At 35.0% G+C, this 25,701-nt stretch overlaps 1 protein-coding gene across 1 annotated transcript in view; it reads left to right on the plus strand.

The window, feature by feature from the left end:
- Positions 1-2,032: 2,032 nt before the first annotated feature.
- CPS1 (carbamoyl-phosphate synthase 1) overlaps positions 2,033-25,701 on the plus strand; it is a gene marked incomplete at its 5' end in the record, with an annotated part of 115,507 nt that continues 91,838 nt past the window's right edge. Inside the window, 4 exons of the mRNA XM_084254864.1 lie at positions 2,033-2,158; positions 20,199-20,308; positions 24,173-24,317; positions 25,240-25,329. Coding sequence (XP_084110990.1) covers positions 2,033-2,158; positions 20,199-20,308; positions 24,173-24,317; positions 25,240-25,329 — 471 coding nt within the window. The remainder of the gene's footprint in view (positions 2,159-20,198; positions 20,309-24,172; positions 24,318-25,239; positions 25,330-25,701) is intronic.

A 25,701-nucleotide genomic window follows, 5' to 3' on the forward strand; every position in this document is an offset into this window, starting at 1 on the left:
ATGCACAGACTCCCCCATTTTCCTGTACATGCCAACATCCATGCCTGCCATCCTGTTTAGCTGTGTGCAGACAACCATGTGAAGTAGGAATCCTGTAAATCAGACAAAAAGAATAATTCAAACCAAGAACACTTTTTGTTAAAATATTTTGAAAAAAATGTCTGTCATGAAAGTATAGTATTTCCACTAAAATTTTCATATCTCATTTTAATATTTGTTACCAATCAAAATTTATCACTTCAACCCTTTGATCTGTTCTGAGTAAACATCTCACTAATATAAGAATATTTTTCCAGCATGACTATAGATTTTAATTTATCTTGAATGCTCAAACCTGAAGCAACTCATTATTTTTTTTAATGGCTTTTCTAAGTCCCAAGATGATTGTGGTATCAATACAGATGAATTTTATAGGTCTCTAATTCAGAACATTCAACCAGATGTTCCAAATCTTCTGCCCTTCTCATTTTGTTCTAGTGACTAGAAATCACAGCCTATATCTAGGACCTTTTACTGGCAAAAATAAAAGTCCATTACAACCCTCAGGCTTACATTTCTCTTTAGGTTCTAAAATCATAAAATCACGTTCTAGAGTATTGATATCTCTCCAGATAGCCACACATCTTCCTCCCTTGCTTCCCTGCTCTCTTCATTCCTTCTTTCCCATTTTCTTATTTATTTTCATTTTTTGTATTTGAGCCCACTGTAACATTACTTATTTTATTAATTACTTGCACACACTAGATTGAGAATGTTTTCTAGTTTTCTGTAGGCTAGCTGAGTTCATGTATTTATGCATGAATATTAAGAAGAAGATTGAACTTAAACTTTGTTCCTTTCTTGCTAAATTTCCAACATCTATACTTCCTCTTTCCTACCCCTACCCTCTTACTTCCCAATTCTAACATTCATCTTAGGTCAACAAAGTTTACAATCTCTGTGCTATTCTATATGATTTTTTCTTTAATGGAAAGTCCTAGGAGGGAGTCTTTATTTCGTGGTCCCTTTTCCAAGGATACCAAGGGATAATGCTGTGTGCTTCCCATCTACATAGACACATGACTTCAGTGAGTGTTTCCACCAGCCAATGACACCCTTTGCCTGCCTGAAGGCATGGGGTTGAAAGGCTAAGTGAATCATGGGATTGAAAGGCTCAGTGAATCAATTTTAAGTCTGGTTGAAAACGAATGCTCAAGTTTTAAGAATTTTCTATGTAATCTTTTGATGAATAAAATAATAGTAGTTGACTTAATAATAGTAGTTGTAATAAAACCTGTGCTTGCCATTGTTTTATATGCTTGTCACAAATATAATGCATAAGAGAGATAGAAATAAGGCTATTTTACTCCAGTTGTTTTACTTATTATTAATTGCTTTAAAATTTGGAACATAGAACAATGCAACAAAAAGAATGTAATACACTGCTTTATTAAGGGAAAAAAGCCAATGAAAAATAGATTTACTCTATATTTGTGGAAAAATGTTTATTCTTATGTCCTTTTCAGTACATGTAGCTTCTATTACCTTTGCCCAAGCAGAAAATGACAAGTTTTCAGGTTTCTTTAGGAATCCAAAATATCAGATATTAAATCTAACATGATAAAAAGGCTTTGATCTTTAACATCATTAGGAAGTTACTACTCTAAAGTAAATTATATCCCTAAAATTGTCGTCTGTGTCTAGGTCATTCTATTCAGCTGCATAAGCAATTCCTTTGATGGATGACTAGTTTTCTACAACACTAGCATTATTTCAGCAGAGAAAGGTAGTGTTTGATGTGTTGCAATTTGTATTACATGTCCATGGAACATCTATGGACATTACCTTAGGAGGAGGGGTTAAGGGAAGGAGGAGCTGTGGCTGAAGCCATTTAATGACTGAATGGAAATTCAAAGATCGCTGTGCAGTCAGTCTTAAACATCGACTGCACCCCCGCAGCTTTCTTTCACCTTAATTATAAATTCTTACAACAAAATTCTCACAAAATATATGTAATTTCATTTAACTGTAGTCACAAGTCAACATCTACAAAATGACGAGGATTTTGACAGCTTGCAAAGTGGTGAAGACCCTGAAGACTGGCCTTGGCTTTACCAATGTGACTGCCCAGCATCAATGGAAAATCTCAAAACCTGGCATCAGGCTCCTGTCTGTCAAGGTAACATTCCTTCATTTGCTGTCTCTGATAACATTGTCTGGAGTGTGGTATAGCATGGAGCGAAGGTGTCACAAAGCAAATATAGATGTGAATGTAGTTCTGAGGTGCTAATTTATAAATATTTGTTTTACTCTAGGGCATACTGATTTAGCAAATGGTCATTTTTTTCTGTTCTAAGTAAAATTACACCAATTTTCACCCAACATAAAGAATAATCACAATTCCTGTGAACATGTAAATGTTCTGTTTAGAATACAAAAATTTAAAAAGTCATCTGGGTGTTGGGCCTACATAGTATTGGTCTCAGTTTGGGTTCAGAAATGGAGTGTGTGTGAGGCACATCACAAGAGGTAGTGTGTAAAGCACTGACTTTGTGCTGGTCCACTGTAAAACTTTCTCTTTTGAGATATCACTTTTTTTTTGGTTGGGGGAAGATCTTTGGAAGAAAAATATCTAAATAACTGGTGTTTGTAGATTTTCATGTAGACACTGTCCTTGCATGTTAGCCTTAGCCCTTTTTTAGAAAGCCAAATTTAGTATTTTTATTTTGCATATTATAATACTGAGGCAATTATCACCTGATAATTCTGTACCTCCAAGTGTTTACAACTGAGGAGCAGGTCCAGAAGGAGACATTAAGAAATCATCCTTCAGCCCCTACCATTGAATTATAAAATTCCAGTAGGAACTTCTGTTCTTTTCTATAATTTTATGAAGACATTTATTACCAGCAAAGTTTGAAATTACTCAATGGGAACTTTGCCAATGAAAATCATCTTTAGTGAATATAAAGTTTAAGTAATCACAGTAGCTTTAAATACATTACTTCTGTAGTGGCAAGAGCTATAAAAAGTGAAGTGGAAAAAACTCCCAAACAACCTCTGTCTGTTGATATGAAAATAGACTGAGGGTTTTGAGTATTCTGCTTCTACTTTGCATGCTCACTAAATCTCTTCCAAATGTTTCTACAGCTTCCATGGCTAATGTTGCTCATATCACGATTCAGTGTGATTTTAGCACTGAGTGATGTTGGCAGGCTAAGCAATGTCCGTAGATTCTCGTGGCTTTCACTGGTGGGGGAGGGGAAGAAATAGGAGTATAAGGAGAGAGGGAGACTGAAAGGATGAGGGATGAGGGGTGTGTTTGTTTGTGTGTGGGTGGGGAGAGAGAGAGCAAGCAGGAGCTCAAGTTCCAAGAATCAAAGACCTCAGTAAGAAACAACCAAACTACCATTTTAAATTAAGAAACCCAGGAACAACCATTTTCTTAGATTCAATTTATTGTAATAAAAGAACTGGCAAGGAGATGTTCTAAACAGCCATCGAAGACAGTGACTAGGTTTAAGTCATGAGAGTGTGAGGGTCAATATTTGGGTACAGTTTAATGTTAGTAATACTTCAAGGGTACCCATATATATCCTCAGAGAGAATAAATACTAATGAAAATAATATTACCTAGAGCTTGATATGTTTTCTAAGAATTCAGTGTTGGGTCCCTTGGAAATAACTTCTTGCAAAAATGGGTGCATAGGGAAAAGTGTTATCTCCATCAGACACCGGAAACTGAGAAATTGAGTGATTATTTAAAGTGGCTTAAATGTGAATGAAATTAAGAGCCAGTTCTCCAGGATCTTAATATGTGCTCTGTACAACCACAATAAGTTTAATTAGTAGATGGACTACTGTGAAAACACTTCTAGCTCCTGGTGGAAGATCTATTTTAAGGATCTGCCAAAGTTCACAGCTAAGAATGACAAATTTGTAGGAGGAATAAGCCATCATTTTATGGTGTAAAAGCCATTACTCACACTCAATCATTGCTGGCCAAAGTTTTGGAGGAATGCCAGGCATGAAAAATAGAAGTTCTTGAACTTCACAATAGTGAATTAAAATCTGTACAGCAATCCAAGGGGACTAGTGTTATTACTCACTCATTTTGAAATGGTTCTCTACCTATTTTTCTTTCCACCTTCACTTTTAAAATTCAACTCTCTTAGACAAATATATCCGAATTTACTCCTCTTATATGGGCATCACATTTTAAAGATAGTTAAAAAAATCATTAGGATATAGTTTTATAATAGTGAGAATAAATGAATCATGGAAGATACTCTACAATCAGATCTACATATACTTTCCTTTCCCTGTAAGCCTCTTACCTTTGCAGTCTTTGGAGATCACTTTTGACTTCTCTTGGTGTCAGGGTTAGAGTGGGTTTGACGACAGCAGTGACGTACTTGTACTTTTGTGTGTCCCTTCCTTGTGTATTTGTTTGTGGCTAATATTTGTAGCATGTACCTGGCCAATAGACACAGCTGTATTTTACTTACAGAGATGAAGAAAGAATTTCAAAGTACTCTGCATTTTAAGGGAACTTTATATGCAGGGTATACATGATCAACAACCACATTATTTTTTTTATCATATTGAAAATATTTTTTATCATATTGAAAAATTTCAATGTTTATTATTACATTCAGCCAGTTGTGGTTGTGTAGCAGACAACACACTTAACAGGGAATAAATATTTCTGATTTCTGATATCATATGCATTTACTAATGTTCTGAACTTAATGTAAGTCACATGTTCTCTCTGAACCTAAATTTTGTCGTCTGTCATATTGAAATGATTATTGATTTACTCAAAGGAGTGTGTGAATAATACACAAGATTGATGCTCAAAATCTATAGAATCTATGAATCTATAAAATACTTTAAAAGCAAAAACTAGATAATTAAAAAAATTTGGGACTTAGTAAAGAGAGCAGTTCTTTTTTGTTTTTTGAGGGACTACAAATTAGTACAATGACAAGATGTTTGAGAAAAATTCTCAAATATTTTTAATGATTTTTTTCACTTTTGCCTTCACATAAAGCCTGTCTTTATGAAGATATTGCTTATAATGATTTAAGACTCAAGGACAATGTAGCAAATAATCTTTTTTTCCACTGTAGTGAATTCAATTCTGAAAGTCAGGGTGTACATCTTAAAATCCTCATAAATTAATTAATTAGCAAATAGTTAATTAGTAAATAAACATAAAACTTCTGCCTCAGGGAGATTAATACATGGAAATACATAGATAATAAGTGGATAGTTTTGGACTTCATGAAACTTACAATTAAAAGCTGAGTTCACAAGTCTTGGAAAGTCATTAAAACTAAATAGTTTTATTTTTACTTGCAATTGGGTTTGGAAATCAAAGATATTAAATTGAAAAGGTTAACTTCCTTATGAATGAGACAAGATTCACTAAGAACTGCCTATAACATTAATTCACTTATATTTAAACATAGTGACTCATCCTACAATTAAGCCTGGAATCTAACAGTCTTAGTGTCCTTCTCTCTGTTACTTTAGATATAAATAAGCCTCAGGAATCATTATTCCCTTTGAAAGGTTTTCATTTTGCAAGATATTATATTCTGATTCCCACACTGAATCATCTATTTAGCTCAATGGTGAGGAGTTATTGTCATTTGATAAGAAATTGGCAACTGCAAAATATCCTACAATTAAGATCATTTAGTTATATTATAGTAGCTTTAAAGATTTTCACTGGAAATTGAGTTCATTATTATATTGGAGTCTCCTCATATATATGAGTGGTAGAAGTAGGAATAGGGTTATCACACATTTTCAAGAATAACTTTTATAGTAGACTTTTACTACAAATAGATAAGTTTTTTTTTTAATTTTTTTTTTCTATAGAGGCATGTTATTTATTTATTTATTTATTTATTTATTTATTTATTTATTTTATTTGTTTGTTTTGTCTATACATGCACGGGGTACAGTCAGAAGCGTGGGAGGGTGAGAGAATTCACCAGAGCCAGAGTGGGGAGCAGAGCAGGCAGAAGGACTGAAGTACACTGCTGAGGGGAGCAGCGGGTGGCAGGAGAGTTCTGCGCGCCATGTGGGACCCTCCTCCTCCGGTGGCCGGGGAGCAGCCGGGGATCGAACTGGCGCTGCAGAGGCCGCGGGTAGCTTCGCAACCCAACGCTCAACTGCTGCGCCACCGGGGAGGCCCTACAAATAGATAAGTTTTAAGACTGAGTTTCATCCCTGATAATCCAAATTTTTTAAATACACTATATTCAAATTCCAAATGAGAGGGGATAGTATTAGTTTTGAGTGATTAGCAGCATTATGTAACGTTGGTGGACACTATTTCTTTAATTGGGTGGTAGACTCTCTTTTGAACATTTTTGCTCATATAGTTCCCTTTTTATGTCCCATCCTTCTAAATAATAGATTCATTTATTTGTCATTAACAGCCCCTTGCCAGAAATCTAGAACAGGGTCTAGACTGAGGTTAGGCACTTCGACAGGAAAAATAGGTCTTAGACCAGACAGACACCTACAGTGAAGGATTGAAGGAGGTTGTCATTAATAGGACCATTGTGTGCCTCCTTCAGTGTGTCTTAGACAATTCACTCCCTCAACTTTGCCCCAGTCCTGCATCTGGCTGGAAAAATGCCCAAGTACTGACACAAGTATTGACCTCAGGCTCCCCCTATGATGGTACCTTGAGTTTCTATTTGACTATGCTTAGCCTAGATTACTGATGCTGGGAGGGTGAAATTAGGTCCTATTGCTGCATAAATACAGAGCACTCTTCTGCCCTCACATCTTTCTTAGAACTTTATATTTTCAACTTGTACCAAAAGTTGGAAGTGTAGTGGTATCTCTTAGGCAATGGTCATGTCAAAGCTCACTTCAACACTGCAGGAGTTTGCTGTGCAGGCTCAATACTCTTGATGTGACCAGTATTCTTGAGGGTCTTTATAAGGGCTGTGGGCTGAAGAAAGTTACATGGGTCAGGATCAGACTTGGTGCTTGACTCAGTCTCAGTAAGCTCTAGTTTACACTTGACTTCCTCTGCACTAAATGATGTTGACGCATAGAAATCTTTTTATTGTCCCTCTAGTCTTTTCCTTTTTTCCAGCTTAATAAATGCCATATTTTGATCTTTTAAGTTTCATAGGGAGATGGTGGCTATTGTGAAATTCTTTTAAAAAATCAGTAGGGTTGTTGTATCACTAAGAATTTTGCTGTTAAGTTTCTTCTAGAATATATCGATAAATATAAGACCACATTAATTTATTACCATAAAGTAAAAATTAGCTTATGTGTTGGAGAGCACACCCAGATTAAGAACAATTTGCCACATAGCAGATACTCACTCAGTGCTTGTTCATCAACCTACATTTTATGAACATGCTTTGTAATGGAATTTTTCTAAATGCTATATTTATTTATAATGAGAAACATAACTGGAGTAAAAATTACTTAGGAATCTGACTAATTTATTTATAAATGTCCAGAACATAAAAGTATTTAAGTAAATTAAAATTGTAATTTCCCCTTCTCCCCCTATATTGGCTTATGTTTAACCAAAGGCAGATGACTTAATATTACCCTAGGATGTTGTAAGGCTATTAACTTGGGATGTTGTAAGGTTTAATTGATTACTGCTGTTACAGTACTTTGAAATCCTGAAGTATTAGGCATTTTAACTGCAATGAAGTCTCATTAAATATTCTAGACATTGTACAGTAATTCTGAATTTTAAATATTCATATTTTATAGTATAACTCCAAGGATGGAAAATAAGATTTCATTTACCAATAAAGAATACTTCAAGATTTTAACTTTTTACCATATTATCTATGCAATAATAAACTGAAATAAATTCTGACTTTAAGCTTCTTACTGTTCAAAGCTTGGTTCAGATTTATTTTATTTCTTAGGAGGATGAGTACTGATGTGAACTAATAGCTAAGAAACATCAGGTAAGCCAGAAAATAAATATGTGATGTAGCTTTAGGCCTTGGTGAGAATAAAAATAAACACATGGGACTTCTGCTTTTTCCAATATGCAAATAATTTACATAGACAAATGATTTTACACCAATACAGTCATATTCCCAGAGTAATTTTCATTTCCAGTACTAGCTTAAGGGGATTATTGTAGATATAATATTTTATATTCAAATCTTTTATGGAATTTATTGCTAAGTTAGTTTTAGCTTTTACATCCAGAATATTTATGGGAGAATTCTCACAGCCAGGGAAGAAAGAATGCTGTTTTTCCCATTTCACAGATGTGTAAGTGCTATAGTGAAGACAAGGACAGAGGGGTGTCTATTTTTGTTCATAAAAGTGAAAATATATGTGGCAAATTTGGTTTTAAAATGAATTAATCCCCAAACACCACACAATCTTTTCCCTTTGTCACTTCGTTTCTCTATCTGAGGGTTGTTATTTCTAGGATTGAAGAAAACAACATAGGCCAGGGTCAAATGTGGCATCAGAATGCTCCAAATCCTTTCTCCAGCTGTAATTTTATTGCTTACTCAAGAGCCCATTTATTTACTGAATAAATATAAAACAAATTAGATTTTTTCTTTTCCTTCCCTTCTTTTTTGCTGTATTTTGAAAACAGCCTAAAAGCATCAGCAAAGGTTTTTGCTTTTTATGACTGCTAGTAATTCTGTAAGTAGCAGACTTCAGGACAATGCCATTTATACCTGACAAATTTCTTCTACTTTAACCAAAATATTGTCATGTGTTAGTAATAAAATATGCCGTGTTTCAATTTTCTATTTGTTTCTTTCTCCTATGGCCTTGTAAGCTCTGTGAATGCAAAAGCCTAGTGTAGATGTTTTAGACTAAGGAAAAGATTCAAAGAAAACAGGTTTAGAAGATCATCATCATCAAAGTTAGCCCAGAATGATGCTAAAATGTGGAATAATAAATGCACAACAAATGGATGATTTTTAAAACATAATAATGAATGGCAAGGAAAAACTAACAGCAATAATAAACAGTTGGCTGGCTATCTCAGAACTTTCATAATTTATAAATTATGTTTGAATTTTGACTGTTACTTCCTAAACCCAAGCCTTCTAGATTAGCTGATAGTAATAACACCAGGGACAATTTTTGAGCTTTTGGAAGGAGAATTTAACTGTATGACTTCCATTATTAGTTGTTGCATTGTTCTCACCTTGGTGAATGCTTTGAAACATCTACCCTTTTAAACTTGATTTCAAACGTTCCAAACTGAAAGCATTAAAGTCCTGGTCATTTATTTGTGGTCTAATGAAGCTGATCAATCATCTTACTAGGAAATTAAATTAGACCCATGAATATAGGGTTACAATGAATTTTAAGGAAAAATAAAAAGTGTTTATAGTATCACATTTTTATAGTTTATAGTATCACTTACAGTATCACATTTTTGCATGTCATTAAAAAGATAAAATATTATATAATATGGTAAACAACAAAATCAATACCCATAGCAAACCAGCCAACAGAGAGAGAATTTATTTGAATTTCTGTTTACATGAAACCTTCCTCACAAAATGTATTTTCAACAAAAATTACTTACAGTTTATGAAAGAATCCTCAGGTTTTACAAATATTAGAAAGTACAGCAATCCCTCCCCTACATTTCCACCTGAAGAATCAAAAAACACTAATTCAAAAGGATATATGTACATATATGCTCACTGCATCCCTGTTTATAATAGCTAAATTGTGGAAATAGCTAACGTGCCCAAGAAGAGAAAATCAGGAAAATGTGGTACATAGACTGGAATACTACTCAGTTGTAAAAAAGGATGAACTCTTACCATTTGCAACAATGTGACTGGAACTGGATAGGATAATACTAAGCAAAATAAGTCAGAAAGAGACCAATATCAGATAGCCTCACTTACATGTGGAATATAGAGAAACATAACAAAGGGTCAAAAATCAAACCAATAATAAACTTTGAACATATGACTACAAAATTGAGGCAACCAGAGGAAGAAAGTGGTTTGATCAGAGTATGGGAGAAGAGGGTCCAGTGGAACATGGTGGCAGATTGTTGGGGCACTGTTGATAGACAGATTGTGACATTGTACTTTGTAGAGGTTTGAGTATAACCTCTGGAGCAGGTATAGTGATATAAATCTACTTTACCTCAATAAACATAATTTGGAAAAAAAGTACAGCATCTAAAGATTGCTCAGTTTAATAAAATGCCCATTTAAAAACTAATATAAGAATCAAGATTTTTTAAAGATTTATTTATTTATACAAGACCTGGGGTACAGGCCAGAGGTGCGGGAGGGTGAGAGAATTCACCAGAGTCAGAGCAGGGAGCAGAACAGGTAGATGGACCAAAACACTGCTGAGGGGAGCAGTGGGCGAGACAGGAGAGGTCTGCTGTGCCATGTGGTTATCTCCCCGGCCGGCTAGGAATCCAACCGGTGCTGCAGAGGCTGCGGACAGCTTCACGGCCCTGTGCTCAACCTGCTACACCACCGGGGAGGCCCAAGAATTGAGATCTTATAGAAATATATGTAATTCAGTTTAATTTAGAGAAAAATAAAATTGTAAAATGAAATATTAAAAATGGGTTAATTATACGGCTATCCCCTACTTTTAAAAGTTTATACTAAGTTTTATGAAAGACGTACATTAATATGCATATTCACTAATGTGAAAGACATCCGAAGGGGATGTTTGCATTTATGACCAAAGGGCAACAGTGAAAGTAGAGGTCAGCAAGCATCAAGAGCAGCCACTTTGTAAAGATGTGTGTTTACCGAATCATTCCTGCTTTTACTATATGTTAGTGTTATTTTAGGTTTTATGTGTAATTTGGTATATTATTTTTAGATTTAAGAATGCTTAGGTATTTTCTAACATAAATTAATTCTAATTGCCTCTCTGTTTTATGCTATTTTGGTTTATGAAAGATTTCCTAGAAACACTCTCTGATAGCTGTGGAAACCTGTATGCAGGAAATTTTCACTTTATCCCATTCAAATATATGTGTGAAAAAAATTTATAATCGTGGACATATCCTCCTCCTACAAAATTGCAGATTAGTGTAACATTTAGTATTAGCTAGACATGGAAACTATTAATTTAAATATTTAATCCTTAAAAATCATCTCAACGTGGGGACCTCCCTGGTGGTCAAGGAGTTAAGTCTCAGCACTATGAAGCAATCGACAGCCACTGCAGTATGAGTTCTATCCCAAGCCAGGGAGCTAGCTCACACAGAGTGCAGCAGACCTCTCCTGTCTCACCCGTAGCTCTCCTCAGTAGTGTATTTCAGACAGTGTGCCTGTTTTGGTCCCCACTCTGTCTCTGGTGAATCCTCACATCCTCCTCCCCTGCACCTCTGGCCTACACCCCAGCTCTTGTATGCATAAATAAATAAATATTGAAAAAGTCATTGCAACTCATAAGAAATTACACTTTTGACCATTTTGAAATTTAACTGGCTACCAGATCTACACATCTGCATGCTCCAGGGTTAAAGGAAGCAAACTATGAGCTAAACTAGTTTTATTGTATTTTCTTTATTATCTTTATTTTTTTTAAAATAAATTTTATTTTTATATTCCCCATACAATTGCAACCCCCTTATTTTGACCCCAATCCCTCCCCTCCCCGCCCCCCACCCCCCATAGAGTGTCTCTGGTTCATAGTTTTTTGTTGATTTTGATTTTCACTTTCTTATAGTTATTCATTTTCCTGGTCCCTTATTTAAGTTTTCTAGACTCCTGCTATGAGTGAGACCATCCGGTATTTTTCTTTTTCTGTCTGGCTTATTTCGCTGAGCATGATCCCTTCCATCGCCATCCATGTTGCTGCAAATTGCATGTGTTTAACTTTTTTGAATGCTGAGTAATATTCCATGGTGTATATGTACCACATCTTCTTGATCCAGTCATTTATTTTTGGGCATTTGGGTTGTTTCCAAAGCTTAGCTATTGTAAACAGTGCTGCTATAAACATAGGGGTGCAGGTGCTCTTTGGAATTGAGGTTTCTGTGTCCTTTGGGTAAATACCTAGGAGTGGAATTGCTGGATCATATGGAAGCTCCAGAAATCTCCACACAGCTCTCCATAGTGGTTGGACCAGTTTGCACTCCCGCCAACAGTGCAGGAAAGTTCCTTTTTCTCCACATCCTCACCAACATTTGTTGTTGCTAGTTTTTTTAATATGTGCCATCCTCACTGGTGTAAGATGGTACCTCATGGTAGTTTTGATTTGCATTTCCCTGATTACAGGTGATGTTGAACATTTTTTCATATGCCTGTTGGCCATTTGCATTTCCTCTTCAGAGAAGTTTCTTTTTAGCTCTTCTGCCCATTTTTTGACTGGATTATTTTCTTTGTTTTTAATGGTTACAAACCCTTGGATTGTTTTTTTAATTTTTTTTTTTTTTTTTGGTGGGGAGGCAGAGAGCAAACAGGGTTGTTTGTGTGCTTTGTAAACATCATTACATGGATGAGAGAAAAATATAAATCCTGAAGAGGTGGAGATAATGTTATTAAATACAGATACAAGTTAAACACTTGCTTAAGCTGAATTTTTTAGAAGGTAAAGTGAAATCTCTCTCTCTCTCTGAATTTTATTTTGTTCTGTTGCCTGCTGAAATTGTGCTTACTAGTCTCCTCAAATTCAAAGTCCCTCTGTGGCCTTCAGTACTAACACTGACTTTGATTCAGGCACCTAAGTGTCTCTCATGAGTTAGCTTCCATGGAAGCAAACACTGAGTTGCATTTGGGGAGCTAGATATCTATTAGGAGTCAACTTAGATGAAGGGAAGCTTCTGGATGCAGGTTTGGGTAGAGAAGAAGTAAATTGTGATGCAAGTTGACAAAACCTTAGTTAACCTGTTGTAAACTCTTGCTCATCTTGCTCCCACGAGGACACTTGTACCCCAGAGCTGTATAGCATGGGTCTTTATGTCCCTGGATGGCTTGGTCACCAGGGTGGGCGTGGGACACTGCAGAAAAGGTATGGGGCAAGACAGTTCTCTGCAGCCAAGGTGGACCCTAAAGGAGTCTGACAGCTAGGGATGGTGCCATGACCTCCCTTCTTACAGCGGGTAGCATCCTTCCTTGAGGGAGACAGAGGGGCGTCTCCATGTCTGCAGCATCTATTAACAGTCTTCAGAAATTGGAACTTGGAATTAGTATGCTTAGTTTACGAAGCCAACTGCTTCTTCTCAGACTATAGGATATTATTAATGACTCGACATTTCACTCTAACAAATTACAGATTTACAGAAAGGTAATTCTTGATTCACCTAGGCATTGTAGTTTACCCACGATAGTTTTGAATTAAAGTTCTTTATAAATAAATTTAAGCAGAGTTCATGATTGAATTGCCTTTTATCTCCTATTTAAAAATTGGAAAGCAAAAACAGATGTACATTTAGAAAAAAGAAAAGGGATAAAACATAGCCCAAATTAGGCTGAAATTTTCTACCTGTTTGCTCTAAAGGAAGTGGAAGGTTGTACTTGCCAAGTCACACTAATTGCTACTCCTCCATTTCCTAGTGTAATGACCTTGCCTTTCCTAAGCTTCACTGTAAAATGGATGGCTTAATATTACCTACCTCTGTTTTTTTTTTTTTTTTTTGGTGAGGAGTAGATGAGAAAATGATGTCTTAAGGAGGGGAGCAGGGTGAAGTTCTCAATGAGGGCAATGTGCTCCCAAATTATATATTTACAGCATAGTTTCATAATTCTATTTGAAATCAGATACCTTTCTTATAACAATAGAAATTTATCATTGTGTAATTGTATATGGACTATGATAAGCATAGATAACTACATATGCAATCTGGTTTATGTCTTCATGGATCTCATTAAAACAATGCCAAAGGGTAGAAATAAAACAATGACAGGTCAGTCTACTTCTCTAAGGCATGCTTAAGAAATGGTGACATTTATTTTGTTTCAAATAAAATATTATTCCAGAATTTAAACAATGAAACAAATTGGGAGGTTATTTAATAGGTGGATTAAAATGAAACAAAATTTGAAGTATGCGTGTTATCTTTAGTTACTATTTTCAAAATTAATTATATGAATATTCATTGAGTGCCAAGCATGCATAGTATTAGCACTATGTGCTGCCTCAGCAATAGTAACAGCCTTAATTATTTTGGAGGGGGATAAAAATGAAATAAGTACTAAATCTGTCTTTTAGGAAAGAGTTCAACTGAAAATAAGATAAGTCAGGAACTTGAAAAGAATTTGAAATATGAACAAAATTAAAAATTCTGTTTAGTTTAAAATAAAAATGTATAATTTTTTAAAATATTAAAATAGATAATGGGAAAGGTGAGTGTCAGGATGAGAGCATGTACGCTTATACTCTTTTCTCTTGTAGCTTTTTCTCTTTCATTGAATTCATTATTTAATCATTATTTAATCATTAGTGGGATTTTGCTAAACACTTAGCAGATTATCAGACTAAGGTAATTTTACCAAAGTGTGAATAAAGCTTAATTATGATGTAATGACTTTAAAAGGAATTGCAGCACCACTTACATCTTTATTTAGAAGAATACTTTTAGAAATAGGGGTTCTTTATTTCCTTACTTAGTTCTCTCAGGAAATAAATCACACGGAGTTAAATACAACTATAAATTGCTTCTCACTTTTGTGAGCAGGGCCTAAAAAGAAATAGTCAAAATATGATTAGAGCAAATCAGGAGTGCAAATTGCAAGGTAGTTTGTATCTCAGAAAAATGAAGGTATAATTATGTAGTTACTTTGAAGCCCAATGGTCATTCATTCATTTTTTTCAACCAATCAGTGTTTGTTAGGTATTACTAATGGCAGAATTTTAGGGTTGATAATGAGTCACACCTTCTCCTCAACCTCTAAGTTTGGAATCAATTGAGAAATAAGGAAATGGTATTCAAAGAGATCTAAATACCAATTTCTTAATCCCACCATGCAGGCATCAGATTAAACTCATCTTCCTTAGAATTTGTTGCTTGTTTGTGTCACTCTGTAATAATTGACAAAAAGACAGGCAGCAGCAAGTTAAACCCAAATTTCAAACTGAGCAAGGTGAAAAATAATACGTTGTTTTTCCCACTGTGCTCAGTGATTCAAAACTGAATAGCTCTCAGTGTTCAAATAACTTTTGATATCTGAATTTGACTTAGTTGTTTCACTTGAATTGGATAAGGCAAAAATACATAAGGATAATGTAAAAAATACAAAATAATTACTCGTCAAGATTCTTTTGTATAAATTATTCCAAAACAAAATAGAAGAATATAGGAATTTCTTCCTATACCCCTATATATTTTAGAAAATATTCGATAAGGCGAGTCTCCTCTTTCATTCTCCATTAGCAGAATGAATTAGGGAATTAAACATACCTAATTAAATGAATTAGGTAAATTATGTTATGTAATTTAAGCATGTCAGCCTCTTTCACATAAAATAACTATTCAGTTGATATAAATGATATTTTTGTTTTGAATTATGACAATTGTCTTAACTCTACACAATATGTATACAGTGTGCACTCACACACACAACACATTCAGTATTTGCATCCTGGGGTAGCCATCCACTGGCCTTTCCCTTCTACATCCCTTTCTCCTTCGATGTCACTCACATCTCTTTCCCACCATAATATCTCCAAATTATGAGACTACATTTAAGATAGTATAGAGGCACTGCTATTTACATACAATGAAAAAGCAAATCAAAAAACAAGTGTTGGGGCCTCCCTGATGGCGCAGCGGGTTGAGTGCCGCACTGTGGAGCTGTCTGCAGCCTCTGTAGTGCTGGTTCAATCCCACCGGCTGGGGAGAATCCCACATAGCGCAGCAGACCTCTCCTGTTGCACCCGCTGCTCCCCTCAGCAGTGTATTTCGTCAGTCTGCCTGTTCTGCGCCTTGCTCTGTCTTTGGTGAATCCTGCGCCTGGGCAATACCCCAGTTCTTGTATAAAAATAAATAAAAAATAAAAAGAATGAATTTTAATATTAAAAAAAACCCAGGTGTTGGCTTATTTTCAGATTCTTCTCTAGGACAAAGTAAACACTGAATATACCATTTTTTTTTCAGTATTTTTATCCTTTTTTTTTCCAGATTGATACTCAATGGTTCTTTATTCAGCCAACAAAATTGAATGATTATTTGCTCTGTGTCAGGCACTAATGTAGGTGGAAACAAAGCAGACCCAACACTCTGTTTATGTGAAGTTTACTTTAATAGTGGGATGATAGGATAATAAGTAAGACATTGGTTGACATATCAAGAGGCACTGGATGCTATGAAGAACGAGAAGAATAAGGAGATAGAGTCCTAGGCAGGCATATTGTTGTCATCCTAAATAAGGTCAAGGTAGATCTCACCATGGAGGTAGATTGCATTTGAGCAAAGACTTGAAGGAAATATTTAACTTTTGAAATTTAGATTAAAAATTCCACTTGTTTGCTTCTGAAAACTTTATTTTTTATTATTTAAAGTATAGATGGAAAAGAAAAGGTAAATTATTTTATGAAAGAGAACTCTCCCAAAGAAAAGTATGGTATTATATTTATCTTTGTATCTCTGGGTTAGATACTCCTTTTGAGATTTTTTTCTGGGTTATTATTCATGCAGATAGCCCTTTTGCTAAATATAGGAGCAATCATCCCTATATTACCAGAGCTGAGCATGGCACTTGGCACATAGTACCAAGGGAGCCTAATGATATTTTGATTTAAATGTTTAAACTGTTTTATTGTATATACACATAGAGAGCAGGTTATGAGAGAAGTGATTGTTTGTAGAACTCAAAATTACGTATCCTTTGGTTATTTTCCATAGCATTTTATGAGTGTACAGATTTCTCTTTCTTAAGGTTTCTTTGGTTCTTTCAGCTTTCAAAGTACTAAAGTGCTTTGGCAATAGCAATTTAAATTATAACTTAATTTTACAGTCTAATTCCTAGGCCACAGACATCTTTCTACTTGGACTGAGGCCACTAAAATATCTTACTATGGTCATAAGGTGATTTCTTTTGGACTTGTTGGGATGAAATAGTGTTTGGGGAATGGTTAGCTAGAAGAGGGGATTCCAAATAATAGCTCTTTGTTCAGAGTTGCTCCATCAATTCATAGATAAGTCAATTGGCACTCATCATTTTAAACTCATTGGAGGCCAATGTTGTTAAGTGGAATATAACAGGAACTATAAGCAATAAACAGAAGTCTTGGAACAATATAATGTGTAGTGGGAAATAGGATTGGAGGATCTATAAAAGCTGCCAAGAAGAACAAAAAATATCATTAAAGGAACAAAAAGACATATTGAACACAATCTCAGGGACTATTTCAGGCAACAGTAAATGTCTCTTCAAATATATCTTTAAAAGACGGAAAGCAAAGTAGGAAACTGGTCCCATGGAGAAAGGAATAAAAATACCAAATAGAATTGTAGGGACAGAATAACAAGAGTTGGATTTGCTTACGTTAATTTTTACCTTTCTCTGATATAATTAGTGTCTCATCCAGGGATAAGATAATTTGAAATTCTTAGAAGAGGATAGAGTGGCTACGCTGGTATATAGAAAACAATTAAAATTTGGAGTTCACACCTAATTTTTTGCCAAATGAAATAAAGTTATTTTAGGTTTTATCAAAGTTATGTATTATTTAGAAAAGTATTCCCTTCCTTCCTTCCATTTTGTGAAAGCATGTAGGTTACACATTACTTCCTCAAGAACAGAAAATAATACATTTGGTAGAAAATATTTTTTGACGATGAATTTCTATTATTTGGGCCAAAGAATTTCACCAGGTGAAACATGTCAGAGTTATCTGGGGACTTTTCCCAGATAACTCTTGTCTTGTCATTACTCAGATTGCATCCCTTAATTATTGTGGTTTCCTTTGTGCTGAGTAATTCCAAAATTTTTTGCTTTAGTTTAGTGGTTGAGATGATAAACTGTAACTATTTAAAGATAAAGTTTAATCTTGAGATCTCAGACTGTTTCCATGGTTATAGTTGAAAGTTTACCTTGAAGATAAACTATGTTAGAAAGAGCAATTTTTTTTTTTGCCCATGGACACACACATACACACTCATACATACAGCACATATAAAATGTGGGGTGCAGCACTTGTCCAATATATCACAGAAATGTAAACTTGAATTCCATGCATTATACCTTTGATTAAAAAGCAATAAACTTCTCTGTTGAGAGGAATATTTAAAATGTCATTTTTTTTTAAATAGAGGCATGTTTTATTTATTTGTTTGTTTGTTTTGTTTTGTTTATACATGCACTGGGTACAGTCAGAAGCATGGGAGGGTGAGAGAATTCACCAGAGCCAGAGCGGGGAGCAGAGCAGGCAGAAGGACCGAAGTACACTGCTGAGGGGAGCAGCGGGCGGCAGGAGAGGTCTGCGTGCCATGTGGGACCCTCCTCAGGTGGCCGGGGAGCAGCCGGGGATAGAACTGGCGCCGCAGAGGCCGCGTGCAGCTTCGCAACCCAGTGCTCAACCGCTGTGCCACCAGGGAGGCCCTAAAATGTCATTTTTAATGGGAAATACTAATGTAGATTTTTGTTTAAGTAAGTTTAAGTTAATGTATATACACACTCACATATAAACCATATTTAGGAACAGTGTGTGTTACTTTAAAGATAATAATAAAATACTACTTTACATTGAAAAGCAAACTTTTCAATGTTAACAGAATTTTGTACTTTGGACCTTAAAGTCACATCATATTTTATAGAGAAGGTAATTATCAAAAAATAATAAGGTTTTTCTGTTTCAACATGTGAAAATCTGACTACATGTTATAAAGCTTGAGAAGCATAGAAACAAAGGTCTAGAAATCTTTCCTTTAATTAATTCCTGTTGCATACCAAGGTGTGTGTGTGTGTGTGTGTGGTGTGTGTCTAGGGTGGCAGGATACAAAAGCATTAGATACCATGTGTCCAATTTTAACAATGTAAAAGAAGGAAAATAGAGAATTAGTATGTTTCTATCTTTTATGGTCACATTTAACCCTTGCACAATAATCTCTCTTATTTCAACAATTCATCTCATGGTCAAGCTGTTTCATCTATTTTCCTATTCCTTTCTGTCTAGTTCCTGATAATTTGAAGCAAATCTCAAATATCTTATTATAGTGTTCTTAAGTATTTCAGTAGATAGCTTTAAAAGAAAGACTCAAAATTATAACCACAGTACCATCTTCAATTCTAAAAAAAAAATGTTGAATATATAAATCACGTATTATTTAAATGCCCTTCATTGTTGCAGACTTTTTTTTTTTATAGTTTATCCTTTTAAACCATGTTCTCATTATTTGGTGTTTGAGATTGTCTTATGGCATGGAGAATTTGCATCCCCCAAACAGTGGTTTAACATTTCTCTCCCCTGAATTTTATGGAAATTGAGAGTTAGATCTAAATTGTTTCAATGATAGACTTTATTTTTGAGAAGTGGATGATGCCTACCTTTTAGATAAGTTTCTCTTTTTGTCAAGAATTTTATAGAAGCTGGCTCAAAGATTAGTATGGTGAAGTAATCAAATCAGGATGCCTTGTAGTCTGGCGGAGAACTAGAGATGGTGTATTAACTCTAATAAAAGAAAATATAATATATTTTTAGATGCTTCATAGTGCTTGCTTTTGTATAAGTACTAATAGAGTGGTAAAATTTCAGCTTCTTTATGACCATAAAGCTGGAGGAGAAGGGCAGCCCTTGGGACAGCTCCATCAAACACAAGAGCTCTGTGGAACACAATTTGATAGATAGGCTTGGCGATTCCTTCTAGCTCTAAACCTCAGAGTGATGATGAGCTATCTGGTACAATTCACAATGTTTTTGCAAACTCATGAACTTCCCTTCAAGCTATACTTGAGCAAAGCTAGAGAATATTAGGAGGAAAAAGATAGACACATAGCATTTCAGCTAAATTGAAGTATTTCTGGATTGTCAATAACTCTACAAGTAGACTTCAAATAGACAATGTACTGACATGCTTCAGTTCCTCTTTCAAGCAAAACAAAATAAAACACCTGACAAGAATGATTCATTTGAAAAAGTGACACCAGGAAGGCAACTCCAAATGTAGGCAGTGAGGTTTCACTAAATATACTGTGCATGTATTTAATAAATTTGTGTTTTGTGCTTTTGGATTTTTCAATTGTCTGTGCTTCTGATTTTGTATTCTGCTAAGATCCATGCATCTATTTCTCTAGGCACAGACAGCACACATTGTCCTGGAAGATGGAACTAGGATGAAAGGCTACTCCTTTGGTCATCCATCCTCTGTTGCTGGTGAAGTGGTCTTTAATACTGGTCTGGGAGGGTGAGTAATAGTTTGATCCTTTTATGTAGAGGAAAAACTGGATGATCTTATTCACAGTGGATGCTTGAAATCATTGCATCATGTGAAGACGACATACTGTTCAAAAACTGCATTGAGCATGTACAAGGCCTGCTGCAGCCACCTCTGAAAAGAGACAGAGACACAAATTCTTGTCACTCTAAATCATGGAGTAAGCACAGTGGTGATCCCTTGAAAAAAAATTAATTTTAGAAACCTAAGGTGCCAGGACACAGGTTATATGAGACTGCCAAATAGTTTCTCTAAGGAGAGGTATGGATCCAATTAAGGTGAAAATTTTAGGAGGGAAAAGGATGAATAACATGCTCTAGTGCCATCCATTAATGAAGTTAGGAATAGATTTTGCACATATAATATGAACTACAATAGGAGTTAAGATGGCTTGGGGTGTTTTGCATAATTTTTGATTACAATATGAAAAATGACAATAGCAGATGCATTTACTGTCTTAACATACTCAGTAGAGGAACAGATGCATAGAAATTATATTTTGAAAAAAATATCAATTGATACCCAACTTAGTAATTAACACCTGCTAATAGGAAGGTGTGGTCCATGTATATGGCTCAGCATAAGAAAAGATGAAATCTTGCCATTTGCTAGAACATTGGGAACTAGAGGTGGTTATACTAAGCAAAACATCAGAAGGAGAAAGGCAAATACCAGATGATCCCACTCACGTGGAAAAAAAGAGAAACAAAGGAATAGATAAAAGAAAATTAAAACAAATCCTAGAAATCTGACAGAATTGAGGCTACTGAAAGGAGAGGGTGGGGGGGGGGGAGCAATGGAGGAGGGACCCAGTGAACAAAGATGAAGGATTATTGGTGCTTTGGGTGTGGTGTGGTAACACACACCTGGAGAGGTGTGAACCTGTATCTCTGAATCATATTACAGTGTTGTAAACCAGTGTTAAGCCAATAAAAAAGTAATGCAATAAAAAATCTGTTAATAGATATATATCAACAGAGATAAGTGATACTACAGAGATCACATAACTTTTCTTAACCCGCCAACAAATGTTTGTTCATCTGGGAGTCAGGAAGCTGCAGTTCTGGTCTCAGTTTTATTGATAACAGATTATGTGATATTAAGAAAATCACTTTAAATTTCTGAATCCTAGTCTTCACATATACAAAGTGAGGGCACTAGATTAGAAATTTACTGCTGGGGATTTGAAAAATATATGAACCTTCAAGAAAATGGTTTCAAGAGGTTTTATATGATAGACTAAATGTCTGTACAATATTTGATAAATTCTTTGGGAAAATTCAGTTGGCATTGTAAAAATAAGGAAACATTGGGTTAACTGATATTGAAAGTATTGATTGATCAAAGGACTATTACATTATTAATTCACATTCTTCTCTAAACTCTTGGCTCTCTGTTTGAAATGAGACTATTAGATGGTTTTTAAAACAGTTCCAGCGGTGAGAACATTAAATTACAGTGTATGAAACCTGTTTGTAAAGTTTTGCTTCACCAGGCAATTATTTAAGCTTTTCGACAGCACTAATTACTAGCTATGTTAATATACCTGCCAACAAACAACTGTTTAATATAGATCAGAATGATGGAGGGCACCAGAGTTTTCTTTTCTGTGATAGATTACGGGTAATAAATCTTGTCACATCACAAAAGTCAAGCAGGACCTGATGGATTAATTTGCTTCCAACACCCAGTTATCCAGGACAAACTGTATTTATTCATTTACTGGTGAGAATACTGTAAGTGTATGTTTAAAGGGAATGACCAGTTCTTTTATGGAGAGAAAAGAGAAAGGGAAGTAAAATTAAATTAAAGATTTTTTTGATGTAGAAAAAGACATTCATTAATAGATTAATCTATAAACCCTATTTTCCAATCCAAAAATTGCTATTCTGCATTACATGACTCCATCAGTAAGGTGACTGATAATTAAAGAGGTTATTTTGTTTTTCATCTTCAAGAAATGCATTTATATTGTGTGGAAACCTTGGTTAAAAAATTATCAGTTCCTGACAGGTGGGAAGGCAGCTAAGAAATTAGCTGATGGAGGTGTGGATAAATATTACAGCACTTTCCTCACCTTGGGTGTTGTGGAACTGAAAGACTAAGTGTTCTGTTGACAAAGGTAGTTCTGGTAGGAGTGAGTCTAGATGGGATTGAAGAATTTATGTTGACTACTGCGGGAGCTGAATTTTATTGGTTTCAAGTTTGTCAGTTCTAGTTCCTCTCAGCACCTAAATCCGCTTTCAGTAGTAAGCCACAAGAAAGATTTGGTTTAACATTTTCTTCAGAATGAAGAAAGAAAGAATGTTCTTTGGAATGAAAATAGAAGAGGGGAAAAATTCTCAGCTGTAGTGAATTCCAATACATGGAATAGCTATAGATGGGTCCTGCTGTTATGGGACTAATATTTCTTATTAAAAATAGAGTAATAAATATATATGTATCTATATATATAAATATGGAGTGATATATATGTGTGTATATATATCTATATACAAATATGGAGCAATATGTATCAGTATAACTTTATGTGTATATATTTATGAAGAATATATATATCTGCATTTTTCTCTTCTTTAACCCAAACTTTCAAAAACAAAAAAACTCTCTCACATTCCTCCCTAATTCTATATTAGTATTTTAAAGTAGTTATTTGGAATCTTTTTTTTAAATTTTTAAAAAATATTTACTCATTTATGAATACAAGAATGGGGGGCATAGGCCAGAGGTGCGGAGGTGAGAGGATTCACCAGAGACAGAGGGGACCAGAACAGGCAGACTGACTGAAATACACTGCTGAGGGGAGCAGCGGGCAAGTCAGAAGAGGTCTGCTTCACCATGTGGGTTGATCCCTGGCCAAGGATTGAACTAGTGCTGCAGTGGCTGTGGTCAGCTCCATAGGTTGTGTCTTAACCCCTTGCACCACCAGGGAGGCCCCAGTTATTTGGAATTTTTTAATTTAGAATTCAGAAATACTTTGAATTAATTTTTGTGGGACTGATTTTTTTCTAATTTGATAAAAACTCAAATTTATATACCTCATTCTAAAGCTAAGCTTTGAAAAATCACCTTTATTGAGCATTCTTGCATAGAAATTACCTCAGTTGTTTCGAATGTTCAGTGAATGCAGTGAATGTTAATATATACATACACCCCTATGCATCTATTGCTGGAACATTCAGGATTCTCTTTGGCATCATAAAAGACTTTAAAACATCTTTTCAATTTTTCACAGTTAATGCTTTGGTGAATCTGGCAGCCCTCGAATATCAGTTTGGATTTGCTTCTTGTCTGGTAGGCTAGGGGACTCTTCAGGATATCTGCAAACTTTCCTTTTTATCTTTACCAGTTATAAAGGATGCAAATGAACAGCCAGGTGGAGAGGGGCACAAGGAGAGGTAGGGAAGAACCCCATGGACAAGAACTTTTCTGCTTTCATCAAGTTGGGGTGAAGCCCTCCCAGCACTGGTTTGTGTTTGCCAACTCCAAAAACTCTGCTGCACACTTCAATAGAGCAATATATAACAAATTAAGAGCCAGTTAAAGAATTGTTTTTAGGAGTTAAAAATTTAGAAGTGGAGGGAATGAAAATTGTCTTAGAATATGCCTTAGTATATAGGAGCCAGTTTTTCATATCAGTCAATCATGGAACAAATATGCCATCATAAAATTTCCCTACCTGTGCTAAAATTTGAAGACAGACTTGTAGGATTTTAATACCATGTTTTCTCATTTTCAATGGTTCAATAATTAAGAGCATGTATGTAGATTATATATTTTTTACATTATTTCTTGTGTACTTTTTGTGACTATTTTTTTGTCATCTTTACCCAGATACCCAGAAGCTATTACTGACCCTGCTTATAAGGGGCAGATTCTTACCATGGTTAATCCTATTGTTGGGAATGGTGGAGGCCCTGACACTGCAGCCCTGGATGAACTTGGACTGAAAAAAAATATGGAGTCTGATGGAATTAAGGTAGTACTGGGATGGCTGTTTAGAAAAGTCTCAAATTGAAAGGATTATAATTGGCTTATTTTAAAGACTCTAGAATGGGTGAAGTTTCTCCCTCATTTCTGTGATACAAACTATAAAATTCATGTTATCAGCCTTATTCCTAGGTCTGTAGAACAAATTTTAATATGATATTATTTTGAGTTTTGTTACTCAGGGAGGGCACTTTGGATTTGTTCTTAATGCCTTGAATGAAACTTTACTTGGAAAAAAATGTGTTATAAGTTCTTCTAATACAGAATTAGTAGTGAGTCTCCTTTTAAAAGGATTTTGGTAATCAAGTCCATATTAACTTTTTGTCTTGTAATCTTATATTCTTTAGATGAATAAAAGATAGCCTACAGATCAGTCTAAAAGTAAACACATTAAAATTTCCTAGTCAAGGTAAATCTGAATATCTGGAATGTGGGCTATAAAAACAAAAAACATACAATTCAAATTCATCACTCTATTTTTGAATGAGTTGGACTGATCATTTCAGTTAGCTTTGTTTCTCATAATTTTCTCTGTATTTCTCAATTTCTTTTAAATGACAATTAAAAATTATTTTATTCTTTATATACATTAAATATATAATTATTGATTAGATTATTGATAAATGCCGTGGGAGATAAATACAGAGAGTTGGAAAGGTAGACCTAGCTTAGTCTCAGGATTTGGCAAGCCGGGTAAGAATCTTTCCCAAACACAATAATTAAGGCAACAATTTTATGTTTAAGAGAAAAATCATCTTTCTTTTTGTTCCAGTCTCCAAAATTTTAAGCTTCATGTCAGAAAATAATGCTTTCTCTTTGAAAAGATAATATCAGCTGACTCATGAGACAAGTCACAAGAGTTGGATAGTATTTTGTGATTATTTCTGAGAAATGACTGCCTCTCTTTCTAGGTTTCAGGTTTGCTGGTGCTGAGTTACAGCAATGAGTACCACCACTGGGGTGCTACCAAGAGTCTTGGGCAGTGGCTTCAGGAAGAAAAGGTGAAGAATATGAGTAGACAGCACAAACTTAAGGATGTTTGGTGGGGTCCATAGAAAATTGGAAAAGGGATGTCACTGAAAAGGCCAAAGTGGCAAACTGGATCTTGGGATCTTTTTATTTTAGAGTATAGTTCCTTCTGCTACTATATGCCCAAATGTACTATTCTCTTCTAAACACTGAGGACACTGTATTTTCAGTTTATCCACTAGGTGGCACTCATACACGCTGGTTGCATTTCATCCACAAAAGGCTAGATAAAATTTTTAGAATTTCCTATTCTCTGGAGCAACTGAACCATCCTCTCTCCTTTAATTCAGTATCTAGATATGTAACTTGCTTCATGGGATCTAGTACCAGCTCTTCTATGAACT

Source organism: Talpa europaea, assembly GCF_964194135.1.
Source record: "Talpa europaea genome assembly, chromosome: 1".
Taxonomy (NCBI): domain Eukaryota; kingdom Metazoa; phylum Chordata; class Mammalia; order Eulipotyphla; family Talpidae; genus Talpa; species Talpa europaea.